Source organism: Mustelus asterias, chromosome 24, assembly GCF_964213995.1.
Source record: "Mustelus asterias chromosome 24, sMusAst1.hap1.1, whole genome shotgun sequence".
Lineage (NCBI taxonomy): Eukaryota > Metazoa > Chordata > Chondrichthyes > Carcharhiniformes > Triakidae > Mustelus > Mustelus asterias.
Window position 1 is genome coordinate 36,086,823 of NC_135824.1, and position 20,726 is coordinate 36,107,548.

The 20,726-nt window shown below is 44.6% G+C and overlaps 2 protein-coding genes across 4 annotated transcripts in view; both read right to left on the minus strand.

Moving 5' to 3' along the window:
* Positions 1 to 20,726, minus strand: part of cemip (cell migration inducing hyaluronidase 1) — a 257,616-nt gene that overhangs the window by 135,367 nt on the left and 101,523 nt on the right. For 2 of the 3 annotated variants that reach the window (XM_078241559.1, XM_078241557.1), the window contains exons 2-3: positions 7,863 to 8,023; positions 2,125 to 2,262 (exon numbers count right to left, since the gene is read on the minus strand). In XM_078241559.1, coding sequence (XP_078097685.1) covers positions 2,125 to 2,262; positions 7,863 to 7,938 — 214 coding nt within the window. In that variant the 5' untranslated portion in view covers positions 7,939 to 8,023. Of the gene's footprint in view, positions 1 to 2,124; positions 2,263 to 7,862; positions 8,024 to 13,341; positions 13,439 to 20,726 lie in introns of those variants that run through there. The other variant, XM_078241558.1, reaches the window with a different exon arrangement.
* LOC144511312 (cell surface hyaluronidase CEMIP2-like) overlaps positions 14,450 to 20,726 on the minus strand; it is a 165,913-nt gene continuing 159,636 nt past the window's right edge. The window contains exons 24-25 of the mRNA XM_078241555.1: positions 18,979 to 19,088; positions 14,450 to 14,730 (exon numbers count right to left, since the gene is read on the minus strand). Of these exons, the coding sequence (XP_078097681.1) occupies positions 14,534 to 14,730; positions 18,979 to 19,088 (307 nt within the window). The 3' untranslated portion in view covers positions 14,450 to 14,533. The remainder of the gene's footprint in view (positions 14,731 to 18,978; positions 19,089 to 20,726) is intronic.

A 20,726-nucleotide genomic window follows, 5' to 3' on the forward strand; every position in this document is an offset into this window, starting at 1 on the left:
AGTAGGCTTACGTTAACACTGCAATGAAGTTACTGTGAAAATCCCCCAGTCGCCACACTCCGGCGCCTGTTTGGGTACATTGAGGGAGAATTTAGCACGGCCAATGCACCTAACTAGCACGTCTTTCAGACTGGGAGGAAATTGGAGCACCCGGAGGAAACCCACGCAGACACGGGGAGAACGTGCAAACTCCGCTCAGACAGTCGCCCAAGCCAGGAATTGAACCCGGGTCCCTGGCATTGTGAGGCAGCAGTGCTAACTGCTGTGCCACAGTGCTATCCAGAGTCAAAAAGCAGAGGGGGTGATTCTCCCAGACTGTGGGAGGAAACCGGAACACCCGGAGGAAACACACGCAGACAAGGGGAGAACGTGCAGACTCCACACAGACAGTGACCCAAGCCGGAAAGCGAACCCGGATCCCTGAACGCTGTGAGGTAGCAGTGCTAACCATTGTGTCACCATATGTGCCGTATGACTTTGCCCCTGATTTCAAGGATTCTGCAAAAACCACTCACTTCCAGAACCTGGAGGAAGTGGAGAATGTTTAATTGGGTGGGTGGGTGAGTGGAAGGGAAGCAAATGGCAGCTGACAAGATGTCTCGACTTTAGTAACAAAGAACTCCATGAGGAAAGCAATGAGGTATCTTTGTGAACCAGGTTGTTCCTGGTAAATAAGTGAGAGGGTGGCTGGAGTGTGGTGCATTAAGTGGTGTGTGAAGTGTGTATTGATGGGTTAATTTGAAGATGAACTCACTGACCTTGGCCACTCTTGAGGATTAACATGCTGCTAGAAATACCTGCTGTAAGATTATTCCCAGACCCATTTTTGGATCTTGCCCAATTTTGCCATCATTGGAAAAGTAAAAGTAGCGAAACATTGGCCTGAATATTTTGAATGGTGGGGTTTCCCTCCCTGCCATCTGAAGAGTTGGAAGGGAACACTAGCCCCCACCACCCTAGTGACTCTGACTGCCCCACAGCCATTAGCACTGCTGCCTCACAGCGCCAGGGTCCCACATTCGATTCCTGGTTTGGGTCACTGTCTGTGCGGAGTCTGCACGTTCACCCCATGTCTGCGTGGGTTTCCTCCCACAGTCCGAAAGACGTGCTGGCAAGATGCATTGGCCATGCTAAATTCTCCATCAGTGTACGGTGGCACAGTGGTTAGCACTGTTGCCTCGCAGCGCCAGGGACCCAGGTTCGATTCCCGGCTTGGGTCACTGTCTGTGTGGGGTTTGTACATTCTCCCCGTGTCTGCGTGGGTTTCCTCCGGGTGCTCCGGTTTCCTTCCACAGTCCAAAGATGTGCGGATTAGGTTGAGTAGCCATGATAAGTTGACCCTAGTGTCAGGGGGATTGGCAGGGTAAATGAGGGTTGTGGAAATAGAGTCTGAGTGGGATTGTGGTCGGTATGGTCTCAATGGGCTGAATGGCCTCCTTCTGTACTGTAGGGATTCTAGCATTCTGGGATGATACCCGAACAGGTGCCAGAGTGTGGTGACTCGGCGATTTTCACAGTGACCTTATTGTAAGCCTACTTGTGATACAAATAAATAAACTTAAACCAGTTCATGTTCGCACAAGCATCAATTGGCTGTAGACAGGAAGTCCACCTCTCACACGGGAAGAAGTCCCACCTGAGCAAGGTGCCAGCCGATCCGATTGGTCAACAGCTCTCTAGTTCCTGCTGTGACAAGAGAGGCACTGGACGGAAGAGGAAGTGTTTTGACATCCCAGAGCCAAAGTCCCAGGACTGGACGGCAAGGTGGGTTTTGGGAGGGTAGTGAAGGCCTGGGGGTTGATAAGGGGGCAATTGGGATGTCGTGGGGGGGGGGGGAGGAAGGCCGGGGCAGTGGGGAGGTCTAGCAATCACCAGACCGTAAGGGGGAATGCCCAAAGTCAGGAAACCCCCACTAAAACCTCCTCGATGGGGAGATGGGGAATTCAGGCCATGAGCTTTAGTGAAGAAAATAAATATTTTAATCCACATTTTTCATTGACTATAATTCTGTGAATCTTATGGGACGTCAATGTTTATTTTATCACCATATTTATTACATATAAATGTATATTAAAACAAAAATTCAATCCATAGTGAGCCTTTAAACAATTTATTAAAATGTACCTCCATCAGAGATGTGAATAGAATGGACGGTGGCTGAGGATGACAGCAGCAGTTTCCGATTGCGGCCAACGTTCACTCGATGTTCCTTATTGTGGCCAGGATTCCAGCGGTGGAGATCTGGATCCTGGTCAGGACAGGCTTGTAACACAAAAGATATTACCATTAACCTATAACCCGTGACCCTCGCAACATGTCCAGTCATCACCTTGAACCTCCATGAAGCACAGTGGCCTGGGCTTTCACTCCTGGGTCAGGGACACAGTCGGGACATTTCCCGGCTCCACGAACCTGACTCAGAGGAAAATTATCCGGAAGGTCAGACTTCCATTCTGGGGTTCCCTGGGCGTTGGGCTGGGCGACCCCTGAACGAGTGAAGAGAATGCTGGGTGCAGAGGTGTACAGGCTCGGTATTGAAGTTTAAAGAAAAACACGCCTCACTCCTCCTCATACTCCCCAATGTCCCATACATGATACTCATGCCACCTCCCTAGCTACCCCTCCATGGTCCCCATGGCATCCATGCCAACCTATGCCCCTCTGCCCACCTCCATAGCCCTTCATAGCCCCTAAATTACTTAGCGGCAACTGATGTCAACTCATGCCCCCCACCCATCATCCTTTGCTCTTACACCATGCCAACTCACCTTGTATCCATCATGGACAGACCTCAAAACCCATGTTCAGGTTAAATAAAATAATGTTTTTCATTTCTATTGCAGACTTCATTTTGTTTTAAATAATAACATTCATAAAAACCCACTTACAACATTTGCATTCCTCCAACCACATTATCCCTGATAACAACAAACATTTCATTCAATTATGTAATCTCTTATATAAAAAAAGCACTGGAATTCATTGTCCCACTTCAATGAGTTCATAACTGCCTTGAGCCATCAAATTGTGAAATGGCAGGCATCCTAATGTGATAATGGATGGTCATGAAATCAGTCATGCAGCACTAATCCAATAATGGTAACCCTCAGGCTTATGTCAACAGACAGAGTGAAATAGCAAGTAATCATTTCTTTCAACACTCCAGACAGTTGTTTTTTCAAAGTGTTAAAGGACAGGAATTTTAACTGCCTTGACAGATCCCGTTGACAGTTCCTCTCGACACTTTTGACACTTGTTTTTGACAATTCCAATGTGTTTCACAGCACCAATGAGTTCATGCATCTTTTTATGCACATTCATGCCTTCTTTTAATAATCTTAAAGGGTCCCTTACTTTTCCTAAAGGCACCTGACCTCCTCCAAAGGTGTCTTGGGACCGTATCCAAAGGAGGATCTTATCTCATCAAAAGGATACCCTGGTCATCTGAACAAACCCCCAAAGTTCAGACTTGCTCCTTCCAGGTCCAATCTGTGCACATTGGATTTCAAATAAATTTCACACCAAATGTGCACCCGCGAATCCCGTCCGGGCCCTTTCTCAGCCTCGCAAAAACATTAGGCGCCTATTTGGCTCCAAACCTTTGTCCTATTTGGTACTTTGGTTTGCAGTGTGGTTCTGAGGCTGTGATGTGGGACTGTAACTGATTGAATGTTCTCCCATTCAGGATGTGCAAAGTGCAATAAGACTGGAGCAGGTACTGTTAAGCAGAGGCGTGAGCAGTCAACAGGATTCCTGAGCTTTGAGCTGATCCCTCATTTCTTCGTAGGGTCTTGAGCTCCTTTCTTACCTTCCCCCTCCCCTCCTTTGTCTGATGGGGACCCAATGTTGCTGCCCTTCCTTCTCCAAGTCTTGCTCCATCTAGAATAATGGAGCAAAAATGGTACCCATAATAATAAAATGAGTTTGATAAAATGTTGTAAACATGTAGTGATCTGGAATCCAAATCCAGTGAGCGGCGACGGAGAGAAGCTTTTGTACAGTTTCGGGGGCTCTCAGACACCAATCCCTGCAGCTTTTGCTGGTTGGCCTGGGACAGGATGGGGCTTCCACGATTTTGAATTAAAATTGAGATTTACTAAGTGGGGGGTTCAGTTTAGCTCAGTTGGCTGGACAGCTGGTTTGTGATGCAGAGCGATGCCAACAGCGTGGGTTCAATTCCCACACCGGCCGTAGTTATTCATTAAGGTCCTGCCTTTTCAACCTTGCCCCTCGCCTGAGGTGTGGTGACCCTCAGGTTAAATCACCATCATTCAGCTCTCCCCCTCAAAAAGGAGAGAGCAGCCCATGGTCATCTGGAACTATGGCGACTTTACCTTTATCGTTACCTGGGACCTCCTGCTTGCCTAGGTTGATGTCTGCGCTGAATGTTAAAAATTGGTGAGTTGAAATGGCAGGTGGGAGTCATCTACAGTCAGGGAGTTAACCACTCACTCCCCTTGTTTCTGGCAGGTGGTGAGAGTTAAAATTCCCTGTCCGTCTCTTTTTGTCTTCCTTGCTTTGTCCAGGAAGATTGTATAGATGGAGGAAAGTATGCACACATTCTGAGGTAGGTAACCATGCATTGATAGTGTCTTTCCACTGATTGGGTCCCTTGATACAATTGACTATTTACTCCTAAGAAATTATCCTAAAATGAGTGAGGTAAGTAAACCTCAAAGAGCTTTGTGGCTTGAACAAAAGATAGTTTCTGCTTTGCAGTTAAAATGGCCGTTATCCTCATCTGAATCATTTCAACATAGTTCTAACTAACCCAAAGATTCATAGAATTCCTACAGGCTATTTGGCCCATCGAGTCTGCACCAGCTCTCCAATATAACAACTTACCCAGGCCCTTCCCTATCCTCATAACCCCATACCTGCCTAATCCCCCTAACCCACACATTTTGGGACACTAAAGGACAATTTAACATGGCCAATCCATTTAACCTGCACACCTTTGGAGTGTGGGAGGAAATCAGAGAACCAGAGCAAGCTCACGCAGACACGGGGAGAACGTGAAGACTTCGCACAGAGTCACCCCAGGTTGGATTTGAATCCGGGTCCCTGGCACTGTGAGGCAGCAGTGCTAACCACTATGCTACCATGCCGCCCCTTGATTGATGATAATGTTAATGTTATTAATTTGTTTCTTACTTTAGCACTCAGAAACTGAGTAAATAATTGTTAATAGCAAATTAACAATTGGACAAAGGGCCTGTGTACGAGTTGTAGCGAAATGGTAAGCTGGTACCTAGGACAAAGACCCCACTCCCTGTGGCAAAACCTTTACAGTTTTCATGGGTTTATATAAAAAAACAGAATAGTTCCTTTCACAATTTTCCAGAGTTTAGATGTGAGCCCAGTGTTTCCGACACAATTGTGTCCTTGTGAAATCTCTGATTCCTCACTGTTAGGTCATTGCAAGCACTCCCAGACAGGCAAGCTCGAGAGTGGGGATGTAGATATGTGTAAGTGTCTGAATGATGGAAATAAGTAGCAACTGCTGGACTGTGACTGTTTAGTAATAACCTGAGTATCCCTCCAAATGAGGGGGGAAAAAACGTTTAAAAGGAGGCAAGTGAAAGTGAGAAAAAGAACCAATTTAATTGATAAGGGCATTAATGAACTCGGGAGTGAGTCTGTCTGCGCAGTCAGTTCAAGAAAAACAAATAATCTACTCCCAGTCCTGAAACTCATGTGCTATGTAAAGAGCTAACTATCACATACAGTTAGATACTAATTTCTCATTGCTTGCACATGGGTGAGGCTGCCCCATATGATGGGTTTACATCTCCTCCATATTGGCCACGTGTGTGTGAAATCTGTCAACTCTCAATCTAGTGGGCAGCAACCTACAGGAGAAACATTGAATCAGATACTGGCTATTCAGCCCATTGTATCTGTGCTGGTTCTTTACAGGAACTGAGCTAGTCCCTCTCCCCAGAGTCCAGCAAACCTTTTCTTTTCAGTTAATGATTCAATTCACTCTTGAATGCCATGTCCACCATACTCTCAGGCAATGCATTCCAGATTTTAACCATGTTTTTTTATTCATTCGTGGGACATCGCTGGCTGGGCCAGCATTTATTGCCCATCCCTAGTTGCCCTTGGAGGGCAGTTGAGAGTCAACCACATTGCTGTGGCTCTGGAGTCACATGTAGGCCAGACCAGGTAAGGGCAGCAGATTTCCTTCCCTAAAGGACATTAGTCAACCAGTTGGGTTTTTCCAACAATGGTTTCATGGTCATCAGCAGATTCTTAATTCCAGGCAGTTTTTTATTGAATCCAAATTCCACCAGCTGCCGTGATGGGATTCGAACCTGGGTCCCTCGAACATTAGCTGAGTTTCTGGATTAATAGTCTAACTATAATACCACTAGGCCATCACCTCCCCATTCACGGCATCAAAATGTTTGTCCTCACATTGCCTCTTTTAACATTCAATTACATCGATGTCCTCTGATTCTCCACCCTTCTGTATCCACATTGTCCTGATCCCTTACATTATTGGAATCTTCTCTCAATCTTAACACAAATACCGCAGATGCTGGAAATCTGAAATAAAAGCTGACACTGCTGGAAATACTTAGCAGGTCAGACAGCCTCCGTGAGGAGAGAAAATGTTCCAGGTCACATCAGAATGATGAAAGGTCACAGGCCTGAAACATTGGGCTGGACGTTACGGCCCCCCCGCAGGGCATGTTTTCAGTGCACAGGGGCAGGGAACACATCAAATATGGCGGGTGACTAGGCTACTGCCCTTCCACCCACTCCCAACCCGTTCAGGAAGGCAGGTACTGAGATAATTAATAGGCTAGTCAACAAGCCAATGGACCAGAATACTATGCTGCCCATGCCCATAATACGCTTGATGTGGACAGGGAGGCAGGAGTGGGAAATCCAAGCAGTGGTTAACACTGCTGCCTCACAGCGCCAGGGACCCAGGTTCGATTCCCGGCTTGGGTCACTGCCTGTCTGATGTCTGCATGTTCTCCCCTGTGTCTGCGTAGGTTTCCTCCAGGTGCTCCAGTTTCCTCCCACACTCCAAAGATGTGCGGGTTAGGTGGATTAGCCATGCTAAATTACCACTTGGTGTCCAGGGATGTGTAGATTAGGTGAATTGGCAGTCATGCATGCATGGGGTCCTGGGGTGCGGATGGGTGGGATGCTATTTTGGAGGGTCAGTGCGACCTTGATGGGCCAAATGACCACTTGCTGCACTGTAGGGAGTCTATGATAAAGGCCTGGAAGGAAGGATGGGGCAGGATTGCCTATGCTCATCAGGGAATCAAGGGTTACGGGGAGAAGGCAGGAGAATGGGGATGAGAATCCTATCAGCCATAATTGAATGGCGGAGCAGATTCGATGGGCCAAATGGCCTAATTCTGCTCCTTTGTCTTATGGTCACCTCCCCCTCCCCCACAGCCCCTTTTGTTGCTTCCTGCTTGGCAACCAAATCTGGTCCCATACCCACCCCCTCACCCAACAACTGCCCCATCCCCACGCTCTCCAAGCCCTCTCTGTCTGATTGCCTTGACTTGCCTCTCTCCAGGACCCAGGTCGTCTCCATCCCAGAGTCCACTTGCCAGCTCTGAAATTCTGGCTCTGCTGGCACTGCTCGGGCTGCCAGCCAATCAGAATCCTGTCCAACTCAAGAGGACAATTAGGCCAATGGCTTAATGTCTCAGCTGAAGAGTGGCACCTCAGACAGTGCAGCACTCTTTCGGTACCGCACTGACAGATCAGCTAATATAAATGGGCTTCATGATGTGATGTGGAACTCTGAATCACATTTGTAAGATCTACATCAGCCACAAATGAAGCAGCATTGCTTATACTGACCTTTCCAATCGCTTACATACCTGCAAGTAACGCAGACAGATTTAGGGCTAGGAGCCACCCGATATTGTAGAGCAAACGTCTCATCATCATCATCATCTTCCTCTTGTGTTTCTCCTGGCTCCGCAAGTTATAAAGTGTGCAGTCACTTTCTGTTATTGGTCGATCATTCACGTCCAATCTTCTGTATGGAAACAATTAAAAATAATGAGTTACAAAATCAGAAATCTGACTGTTAATGTGCTATTCATGGTGCGTTACATGGAGGAAGATTCCATGTGGAATTCTAATAAGTTTGGATAGATGCGGATGTTGAAGAAAACATTCAAAGTCATGAGGCATCAATTGACAATGATTCTCATCGCAGAGAATGTGTGTTCAATAGCAATGCACACTGAGTAATAGTACAGGCATAAGATCAAATCTTCATCTCTAAACCAGAAAGCTTCAACTTAAAGACACATGAGGGAGCTGATGGTCACACTTCATGTCACTTCAATGCTGACATGAAGGGACGTTATACCAAACTTTCGGTACGGTGTTAATCCAAAGGCCTATTGTGTTAGACACTGTATGCATCTGCTGTATAGGGCAGGTTTTCATCCTTTTTCCCTCAAACAATTTATTTAAGTTCCCAATGTCATTAAGAAATAGATTGTTGTTAATATACACCTGTTTAATGCCTTCAAATATCACCCCTTCCTTCTCAATGACACCAAAGGGCACCAATTTAACTAAGATGTTAACTCCCAAATAGTTCATACTCAAATCATCTAGACTGAGGCCAGAACACCGCTCCAGGACAGGTGGAAGACTTGTAAGCATGTTGCAAGGACCAAAGTTAAGATAGAAATGGGGTAAATTAGTTTGGAAGCATTTTAAATTAGTGCAAAAGATGGTGCAGATTCGAGTCAAGGTGAATGTAAACTGCCCTCAAAAGTCTGCCATCTTTGACTCTTGTTTGGATGATTTTGGGAAAATCGCACTAAGAATCCAGCAGAGCGACACTAACTAGAAAGAGTCTGATGATGTGGGGCCCAATGCATGCAGAGTGATCACTCTGCGCAAATTAAATAAGGGACACTTTGATGGTGGGGAATGCAGAGGGGGGTGAGTTGTGTGAGAGGGGGATAGGTTGTGTGTGGTGGGTTGTGCGGAGGAGGGGGGTGGGTTGTGTGGGGTCGGGGGTGGGTTGTGCAGAGGAGGATGGGTGGGTTGTCAGAGGAGGGGTGTGGGTTGTGTGAGGAGGGGTGATGGTTGTGTGGAGGAGGGAGGTGGGTTGTGTGGAGGAGGGAAGTGGGTTGTGTGGAGGAGGGAAGTGGATTGTGTGGAGGAGGGAAGTGGGTTGTGTGGTGTGGGGTGGGGGGTGGGTTGTGCAGAGGAGGATGGGTGGGTTGTCAGAGGAGGGGTGTGGGTTGTGTGAGGAGGGGTGATGGTTGTGTGGAGGAGGGAGTGGGTTGTGTGAAGGAGGGAAGTGGGTTGTGTGGAGGAGGGAGTGGGTTGTGTGGAGGAGGGGGTTGTGCAGAGGAGGGGGTGGGGGAGTGGGCTATACAGAAGAGGGGGTGGGGTGTGCAGGGTGGTAATGCAGGGGAGGTGGAGTAGGATGTGGTTGTGCGGAGGAAGGGGTGGGGGGGATTGTGCTGGAGAGGCATGGTGGGGTGGTTGTGATGGCGGGGGGGGGGGGGGGGGGGGGGGGAGCATTTCTGATCACCATAACTCCTCTCCCCCCAGATACCAGAGTACACATGCTCACAAAAAAAAAAACAAAGGCTAAGCCAAGAGGAGAGTCCCAGGCACAGTCTCTCATGGGCCGTCCCAGAAATAAGACACCACAGGCACCTCAAAGGGATACGGGACAGTCAAAATCTGGAACCATTTCTTAAAATATGGAGCAGTTGGTCAGCCTGGAAGCATGGGCTCCGGCTCCAAGTCCAGCCAGCTGAGGCATATTGGTCTACATCCTTTATCTTGTGTGTTTGGAGCTTTGGGAAGGGCTGCTATTAATTCTGTTGCCTCAGACTCCAAACACTGAGATCTACCAGACATATGGAGAATAACAACAACATGGAACGAAAGACCATAAATCTCTGCTTCAGCCTCATGTGGCTGAGGACAAGTCATTCGATCACCCCTGAAATGTTATTATATCCAGTGGTGCAGTAACCTTGGAGAGAGTCCATAGGAAAGTCAAGTTTGCACACTTTTATATTGCTGTTTATGTGGTGGTTCTGGAGTTCATGTCGCTCTGCTGGTTCTGTTGGTGCAATTTGCCAAAAGCGTCCAAACAAGGGTCAAAGATGGCAGCTTACATTCACCTTGACTCGAATTGCCGCCATCGTTTGCGCTAATTTAAAACGATTGTGCTGGATCCTGACCATGCCCCCAGATCAAATTTATCCCCAATTACATATTTCCACTAATTGTATCCATTTGTAAATCTTCAAATTGACTCAAAATGAAGTCTTTTTTTCAGTTCCAAGGACACAAATCTTTTAAACTTTTGGTTGTATATCTTTCGAGGAAACTTGACTACTGAATATTTCCAGCAAATCATTCTGTATAATGTTCAAAATCATTTTCAGCTCTGTAAAATTAGACAGCTGTCATGATGTGGAGTTGCCGGCGTTGGACTGGGGTAGGCACAGTAAGAAGTCTCACAACACCAGGTTAAAGTCCAATAGGTTTATTTGGTAGCAAATACCATAAGCTTTCGGAGCGATGCCCCTTCGTCAGATGGAGTAGTTATCTGTTCTCCAGAATATTAGTATTCTGTAACTTGATTTCTGTGTCTGTGTACTGTTGAAGAACAGATAACTACTCCATCTGATGAAGGGGCATCGCTCCGAAAGCTAATGGTATTTGCTACCAAATAAACCTGTTGGACTTTAACCTGGTGTTGTGAGACTTCTTACTGAAATTAGACAGCTGACAGATGTGGACAAGGTGCTGATTAAAATGTTTATTCAATGTGATAAATCCATTGTCAGCCAAATGAATGAAACTTCCAAAAAACATCAAGGGGCCAGAATTCTCCGGCCATTCACACCCTGCTGTGGTCAGTCAGAATGGAGAATTCGGCACTCAGCCAAATCTCCATTCTCTGCAGCAGGACTGGAGAATCCCCGCCGTGAGGTCAGAGAATCCGGCCCAGGAATATTTTTAAAAGAAAAACAAGATTAAAAAAATACATTCGAAAACATTGTCCAAGTGTGCTAGTTTACTTTGAGTTTTGCCTTATTCTGAAGTGGTTGTAATTTTGTTTACAATGTGTGCCTGGATTGTACCCAATGTGGGAACGCTATCCTAGTGTCTCCAATGTCATTTATTGTCTCAAAGGCAGAACTAATTAAAAATGGATATGGAACCAAAGATGGACATAACAGGAAGAGTGAGCAAAAGGTTTGTTCAAGAGGCAAGTAGTCTTAAAGGGAGAAATGGAGAGGTGAAGAGGAGAAGGAAACTTTGAGCCAAGATTGCTAAAGACAGGGGTCAGAATTCTCCGGCCGTTCATGCCTGCCGCCGCTGCCAGTCAGGATGGAGAATTTGGCGCTCAGCCAAATCTCCATCCACCGCAGCGGGATTGGAGAATCCCAACCGTAGGAGAAGTCGGGGAATTCCGGCTATGGTTGCCATTTGTGGTTGGCAAAGGGAGGAGGGATTATACTACAGACCAGAGGAAGGGTGAGGTTGGGATGGGCTAGGCTGGAGGAGATTACAGAGACAGAGAAGGGCAATGCCATGAAGGGAGGTGAACACAAAAGGAGAACATTTTAAACTTTGTGGGAACAGGATACCAATGTTGGGAACAGTTTTTACCTTAAAGAACATTTTAAACATTGATCATAAATCTGTTTGTATAGAAGACATGAATAGACTAGTAAACATCAATCATTTTGTTTAGAAATTGAATTCTAATTCAGACTGCCTGGCATAATATACTTAACGAAACATTTTAAACATTTAAATTATACACAAGACAGAACATATCACAAGACAATCGCTTCAGATCTTTCAGCAACCACTGTTAAAACTTTAATTCGATTTCAATGTATAAAAGTGAGAGCCAGTTCACGAGAAAATACAGAAGATTGCTGCTGACCTATGAGTTGGCATTAATAGATTCCCACTTGACTGGGAACAGACTGGAGGCTGCCCTTCGACTGCACCGGTTCAGGTGAACTTTATCTTTGACTATTTACTGAACTCCCTCTGTTGATTGGGTTTCCAGAGAATCTACTCTTTCATTCTTTCCAAGCTCAAGGTTAAATGCCGTTGGAAATTTTGAATTTTAAAAAATGCCACAGACCCAAACGTTGCCAGATTCAAATGCGTTAGGTATCCCTTCGCATTGGCCCTCAATAAAACTGGCCCATTGTAAAGTAAATAAAGAAAACCTTTAGACTGTGGTCTCCTGCTCTGTCACTCAAACTGCAGTCACATGCTGTACACGTGTTTACAGAGCTTATTGGATTATGTGCAAACTTTTTTTTAAATGCAAGAGAGCATCCAAAAGTAAATTTTTTTTTGAGTTTTAAAGTCCAAGATTTCAGCAGGAAGCTCCTGTTCTTAAACAATAAAAGACGTTTCCAAAATTCAAAGGTTGTTATTCTACGTGGACTTCCAACTAAGAGCCGGATATCTTGGCCAGGATAATCAGGACCTCACAGTCTAGACCAGAGTTTCAAAAGACAAAACATAGAAACATACAAAATAGGAGCAAGGGCAGGCCATTTGATTCTTCGAGCCTGCTCTGCCATTTATTATGATCATGGCTGATCATCCAACTCAATAGCCTGATCCTGCCTTCCCCCCTCCCATATCCTTTAATCCCTTTCACCCCAATAGAAGCACAGAAATTGGGACACATGGGAAGGCAGCTTGGTGGTTGACATGTTGGCCGACCCAATGGCAGGAGTTTGAGAGCGAGGGGCAGCTGACTGAGGGAGGTCATGTGATGACGTCCGTCAGGCAGAATTGGCAACCCCACTCCATAGATTGTTTTAAAGGCGTCATCAGCAATGGAGCCGTCGGCATTAACAATGGTAGTGACATCTCCCTTGGAGTTGCTGTGGGGGCGATGGGATGAAGGATACAGATCTGCAGCATGCAGTGCAATGTGATGAGTTCAGAGGAAGAAGGGTGAAATTATATCCCCACATATATTTAACAAAAAGGGAAAAGGTGAAAAGCAGGACAGTTGAACTATTTTGAGGAATTTGTGGGGGAAACTGGGACATTTAATAAAAAACTAGGGACTGTCTCAGCAAAAAAAAAAGACAGCTGGTCACCCCAACACTGCCCTCTATCCCAAAACTCACAACTGGCTAAGGTGGCTTGGAGTAATGGCATTTACACTAACCTAAAGGTTATTCAATGTTAATTAAACATTACAGCTTAATTTAAAAAAAGACCAAAACATTGAAACATAAATATGATACACAGTCATTGGGATAGTTTGGGAAAACATGTTCTTATACAGCCTGAACGGAGGTAAATACTTACCAAGCCTAAATCACCAGTCTGCTTACTAATCATTCGTTCTAAATGATGCTACTTTTGCCAAGAAATTGAAAGTGAATCAATGGACATCCAGTCAAGAGCCACAGTGAAAACTGAGCGAGCCTTTGTCTTGTTTGCACATACCTTATTAACAAAGCTTCTCTTTTGTAATTAAATTTGGTGCGTAATGGGTTGACACGGACAAAGTTACCAGTGTAAGTCAACACTTAAATTGATTTATGGTTTTTTTTGTGTAAATGTTTTGCAGCAACAAGGGAGAGTTCTTTGTTTAATTTTAACTTTCCAACACCCAACCTTAGGCATCTGACGGCTGCAATTGAAAAAACTTCAAATTAAATGTCCTTATGTAAGAAATTAACGCTCACACTTCATGCAGTGCTGTATAGACTAAGGTTATGTTGGTTCTGCATTACAGTTCTGTAAGCTACACCCAATCTTTATATGTCAGGGTTATAATTAATGGCAGCACTTTAAGACCAACTAGTTTTTAAGATTCTCTATTTTAAGAAAAGGGAATGTATGGTCTACAGAGACCATAGTTAAATCAAACCTCATAAGGGCTATACAATAAAGCAGCTGTACTTATACCCCATTCATTATAGAACAGAAGCCCTGAATGACAGCATGATTTCAACATTATAAATCCTTGGAGGACTGTGGTACTGTTTTAACGCCACTTACACGCCTTGAATCTCATAAAAGATCTGTTTTTTCTTAATTTCGAATATTCCCATGAACAAGATGAGACCTATTCCAGCATAATCTGGATTAGAAGTGCGCAAAACAGAACATTCTTTTACAAACCACAGCAGCCCTGTTTGCATTCTGAAACCCATATCGACCATTTTTGTCCTCACAGATTATCAGCCACTCCAACACTCTGCAATACGGTAGAGCCAGACAGATTGTGTTCTTTTGAGCTGATTTTACTGGACTTCTTCACTCTCTAGAATTCCTACAGATGTTATTTAGTTATGTTCGATCTGCAAGGAACAAGACAGGATTAACAAAACGATGCGCACCCATCTCCACACTCCATCAAATCAGATTCATTCACCGGAAAATAAGACCATACATTCACTGCTCCTGTACATAATATATTTATTAGTAGCAACGATACAGAGGTGGCAGCAATTCAACAGATTCTCTCTCCTCCTTGTGGTCCACTTATAGTCTAATTTGAAGAGGTTAGGTCTTGGAACAACTTTAAATCTCTCCGGTTTTCCTTGATTTTTCCCGGGCAGTCATATTCACTCAGTTTCAGTGGGACATAATGTTGCAGGGAGGCAGCTATCTGCCCAGTAGTGTGGCTTCTAATTTTAATCCATGCTGGTTTCAGTCGACCCTTGAATCCTAGCATGGCAAAACTTCCTAAAATCAAAAAGGAATAGTTCATGGTTAATTTCTGCCCATCATGAATGTATTTGTAGGTTGCACAATGGAAGCTGTATTTCCATATCTCGCTTGGCCAAACAAGTTTCTGTACACAGAAATATTGAAAGTGCATATCACACAGAACAATACAACACAGGAACAGGCCCTTCGGCCCACAATGCTGTGCCAAAGATGGCGCCAAATTAAACCAATCCCTTCTGCCTGCCCTTGGTCCATATCCCTCTATTCCTTGCATATTCATGTGCTTATTTAACAACCCCTTAATGCCCCTATCGTATCCGCCTCCACCACCACCCCTGGCGGCACATTCCAGACACCTGTGTAAAAAAACTTGCCCCTCGCATCTCCTTCGATCTTTCCCCCTCTCACCTTAAGTGCATGCCCCTGGGTATTAGACATTTCAACTCTGGGAAAAAGATTCTGACTGTCAACTCTCATCTATGCCTCTCATAATAATTTTATAGACATCTATCAGGTCTCCCCTCAGCCTCCTCCACTCCAGAGAAAACAACCTTAGTTTGTCCAGCCTCTCCCTATAGCTTATACCCTCTAATCCAGGCAGCATCCTGGTAAACCTCTTCTGCACCCTCTCCAAAGCCTTCACATCCTTCCTGTAATGTGGCGACCAGGATTGAATGCAATACTCTAAGTGCAGCCTAACCAATGTTTTATAAAGCTGCAACATGACTTTTTAAAAAGATATCCATGGCATTACACATTCACATGTCATGCAAGAAGCAACAGTACAATGTATAAGAGGGAGCAATATGCATCTTGGACCAGACGAAAGGTGTTTTCACCAAATCAGCATAAAGGTGAGGCAGATCATTCATCGTAAACTACCCATTTCCCCATCATAGCATCCACCTGCCCTTGTAAATACTTCTCAGCTTTTCACTCCCCAACCCAAAGGCAGCAACAGGTATTAATCAGTCTCTGATGTGTGTCTAGGGCATCAGTCATTCGTTCAGCCACTTCAATCTTTTCTCCAAAAGGATACACAATTAACAATTAAAACCTGGAAAAGGGCAAATTAAAGGCAGCAAGGCCTTGAGGCCAAGATCAAGAGTCAGATAAAGCCCAAAATGGGGTGCAATGCCTTATCTTGTCAGTTTGGATCTTGCTTGTCTCTCTCTGATGGGGACCATGAATTGGATTCAATTTGAGTTTGGAGCAAGTGAGGTGATGGATTTGGGTTTGCCAGGTCCACTCCGCGCACTGGCTTTGTAACTTTAAGAATGGGGGTTTTAAACATTTTTTTAAAAATCTGCATTAGAAATGAATGAATAAAAAGTAATTAATTAAAAAAGAAAAAGACCGCAAAATGTGTGCAGAGATGAAGGACACAAGGAATGGAAGCAGCATGGTCTAGCAAGCTTGCTCTGCCAGTTAATATGATCATGGCTGATCTCCATTGTCCTGCCCACTCCTCATATCACTTAAATACCTAAGACGCCAAAATCCATTGATTGCAGCCTTAAATACCTTCAATGATGGTGCATCAACAACCCTCCAGGATAGAGAGTTCCAAACATTCACAACCCTTTGAGTAATTTCTCTTCATCTAAGTGAGCAGCTGCATATTCTGCCATGTTCTAGGATCCCCAGGCCAGAGGAAACCACCTTTCAGAGTTTACCCCGCTGAGCCCAATCAAATTCTGAACGTTTCAATGACTTCACCTTTCATTGGTCTAAATTCCAGAGAATATAAACCTGAATTACTCAGCTCCTCATCCCAGGACAGACAATCCCCCTCATCCCAGGGACCAATTCAGTGATTCTTTTTAAACAACTAAAAATATTGAATTAGTAACACAGCGGAATCTCCTTCGACACTCGAGTGCTGCCTGAGTGAGCACTGGGGAATTGCAGTCCCAGAATGGAGCCTGCCTGATTTTCTACCCATTCATTTCATCAGCGAATAATCCTCCCTGTGTGAGGATGAATTGTGGTCCAGGTGATTATTTAGTCCCAGGGATGAAAGATATCAGTCCCAACATGCTTATAATCCATAATGAATTTTGGCAAATAATGTATCCATCTGCAATTTACACAGACCGGGTTTTTAATGATATGCAATTCACTAACTTAATTTGTGAGAATAATCATTTGTTTTATTGCCCGTAAAATGCAGAAAATAATCCAATCCAACGAACGCGTGGGAAGAAATGTTCATGGTAATATGTTGACAGATGTTGGATTTTGTTGACTGATTCAAAACTTGCCAAAATTGTCGACACAAACACCGGGTTCGTGTGATTATAGTTTGAAATCTCTGTACTTCCTTTCTGCTGCATAATTTCAAACATTACAGAAACAAAGGGTGTGACTTCCTTCACACAAAATAGTAGCTCACGGCATTGAGAGCTGGATTCCAGATTTAACAGTTCACAGCACTGACAGCTCTGTATTTATTCATTCTTTATTGGGTGTGGACATCACTGGCATGGTCTACATTTATTGCCCATCCCCAATTGCCGTTGAGAAGGTGGTAGTGAGCTGTCTTCTCCAACCACTGCAGTCCATGTAGTGTAGATACATCCACGGTGCTGTTCAGGAGAATTTTCAGGATTTTGACCCAGCATCAGTGAAGGAACGGCGATATATTTCCAAGTCAGGATGATGAGTGGCTTGGAGGGGAATTTGAAGATGGTGGTGATCCCATGCGTCTGGCCTTCTAGGTGGTAGAGGTTGCAGGTTTGCAAGGCGCCTTTGAAGGAGCCCTGGTGAGTTACTGCAATGCATCCTGTAGATGGTAAACATTGCTGCCACTTTGCATCTACAACGGAGGAAGTGGATGTTTAAGATGGTGGAAGGGGTGTCAATCAAGCGGGCTGCTTTGTCCTAGATGGTGTTGAACCTCTTGAGTGTTGTTGGAGCTGCACCCATCCAGGCAAGTGGAGAGTATTCCCTTCAAAATCCTAACTTGTAGATGGTGGACAGGCTTTGGGGAATCAGGAGGCAAGTTACTCAGTGCAAAATTCTCAGACTCTAACCTGCTCTTATAGTCACAGTATTTATATGGCTAACTAGCTATTCTAATCCTTTCTACTTCATGATAATCCTATATTTATTTTGTACAGCTCCACTTGAGTTCCCCTTTTCTGGAATAATTCTAGTTTCTCTAGTTTCCACAAAGATTCCTCATTCAGTAGATCTCTGGATCTGTTTCTGGGCCATGGGGTAACTCCAAGCATATTGATGGGGGATTCAGCGATGGTAATGCTGTTGATAGTAAGGGGGAGATGGTTGGATTCTCTCGTTGGAGATGGTCATCACCTTGCGTGGCACAAGTGTTACATACCCTTTATCAGCCCAGGCCTGAATGTTGTCCAGGTCTTGCTGAATGCTGTCCAGGTCTTGCTGAATGCAGGCACAGACTGCTTCATTTTCTGAGGGGTTGCGAATCAAATGCTGCCTTGATGCCTAAGGCAGTCTCTCTCACTTCACCTCCTGAGTTCAACTCCTTTGTCCATTGTTGGATTACAGCTGCGATGAGGTCTGAAGCTGAGTGACTGCAGTGGAACTTGCTGCTTCTGGTGTTTAACACACGCGCAGTCCTGTGTTATAGCTTCACCTGTTGGCACCTTACTTTCAACTATGCCTGGTGCTGCTCCTGGCATGTCCTCCAACACTCCTCATTAAACCAGGGTTGGTCCCCTGGCTTGATGGCAATGCTGGAGCGGGGAATATGCCAGACCGTGAGGTTACAGATTGCAGTGGGATACAATACTGCTGCTTCTGGCTCAGAACACCACTGAATGCCCGGTTTTGAGCTGTTCTGAGACTATCCCATTTAACATGGTGGTAGTGTCACACCGCACAGTGGAAGGAGTACTCAGTGTGAAGGCAGGACTCCATCTCCACAAGGACTGTATGATGGCCAATCCTACCAATACCATCCTGGACGTCTGCAACAGGGTAGATGGGTGAAGATGAAGTCAATTAGGTTTTTCCCCAATATTCTAGAATGAATATTAATTCAGAGCATCTAACTCTTGACAACCAGTGAAAGCTGATCTCATTGCATAAAAACCCAGGAATCTCCACTGGAGCATCAAACCATCTCTTAAATGTCTCCAGCTATCGCCACATGCAGACTGTGTCAGATATTGATCACTCTTTGTTAGCTATATATTGTCGTTAATCAGAGAAGAATATTTCCAACCTATGTTGTTAGTTTTAAAGATATTGACGGAGAATCAGTACAATCTGAAGCATCACCTTCTCTGGAAAACTGGATAGGCTTTGCAGCACCCAGTCTCTGAAAAGCTGAAGACACATAGTTAAAGACCCAGGCAAAATCACCTCTTGAACAGACCAGAGTAATTGATCTGCAAAGGAGAGAAACAGAAACAATGAATTAAAATCACTGACAAAGGTGATTGCAGTTTATTTGTGAAACTTTTTATAAAACATTCTTCAGATGACTTTATCAAAAATAAACTTTGATAACTTGTCCGAAATGATAACATTTCTCCAAAGTATTTGCGGGTGTGGATATAGGAAATGGAGGTCGTGTGGCACAGAGGGTATCGACCCTGCCTCTGAGCCAGAAGCTTCGGGTTCGAGTCCCAACCCAGGGCTTGATGGCCGAGGAAGGTGCGTTCACACCGCGGCCAAACAGGTTGAGTGTCAACCTGCAAAAGCCTTCCAAACACGCCAATGGCTGGCGGTAAGAGCGGGATAGACTCCTGACCAGGAGTGGCGCCCCTCAAGCTATAAGCCCATAGTAACCTGTTCTGGGAATTACTAGCTACAGAAACAGACAAACATCTGCTTTAGCGCACCACTAGGGGCGGGAAGAGAATTGGAATAAAGGAAATGGGATACATGACACAATATATTTGGATTATCAGCAGCCAATTGCTATTTCACCACATAAAAGGCTAATTACAAATATTAATGCACATGACATTAAAGAGAATGTAGCTACGTAGATAGGGAGATAAATCAGACCCAAAATAAATGGGGGATTGAGAGATTGGCAACATACGGATAGTGTTGTGTTCCATGGATCTATACTGGGATCACGATTTTTCCATTTATGGAAATGATTTGAACGAATATACGAGTGAAAAGGTATTGAAGTTTGATCTTAATATCAAACTAAGGGAGCAGGACAACCAGTGAGAATGAATGCAGGAAAACACAATGAGTTTGGGGAGTGGCAGATCGGTGGCAGATCCAGATGAATGCAGAGAAATGTCAATCAGTGCATTTTGGGAAAAAGAACTATGAAAGGAAACATATCTTAAACGGCAAGAATCTGAACTCGGAGAAGAAACATTCACAGATGCCGATATGTTTATCACATAAACAGGAAAAGCTGGAAACACAGCAGGAGTGGCTGTCTTGTATTCATATCCTTTTTACAAACTTAAAAGTAAGGAGTGAACAGTCAACTCAATAGGATCAGAAAGAAATGGGCAGAGAGTGGAGAAGCAGCCAAACAACAGCCGGGCGACGGGGAAGGACGGGGCTCAGCAGAAACTAATTTCAGGATGATTTAAAATGATTACCTCAGCCAATTAATAAAAAGAAGCATTAAAATTAAAGAATAAAGGATAAGGGCAAAAATACTGCGGATGCTGGAATCTGAAAAAAAAACAGAAAATGCTGGAAAATCTCAGCAGGTCCGAAAGCAGATGTGGAGAGAGAATAGAGCCAACGGTTCGAGTCTGGATGACCCTTCATCAGAGGCTGTGTTGACATGTGAGACTGTGGGAAAATGAGAAGGATGGAAAATTTGGGGAATAGGGTTCGGAAAAGCGAGAGATCCGATTGTAAACGGAATCAAATTCTGGATTTTTTAACTCACCGTGTATAATATATTGTGAAATAAGACTGGGTGTGTTAATGAAATTGCACAAGATCTGGTCAGGCTACTCTCAAATGGGAAGGGTAAAGTGGGGGTTATATAAAATGAGGAGATGCTCTAAGCCAGGAATTGACAAAGGTAGGTACAGATG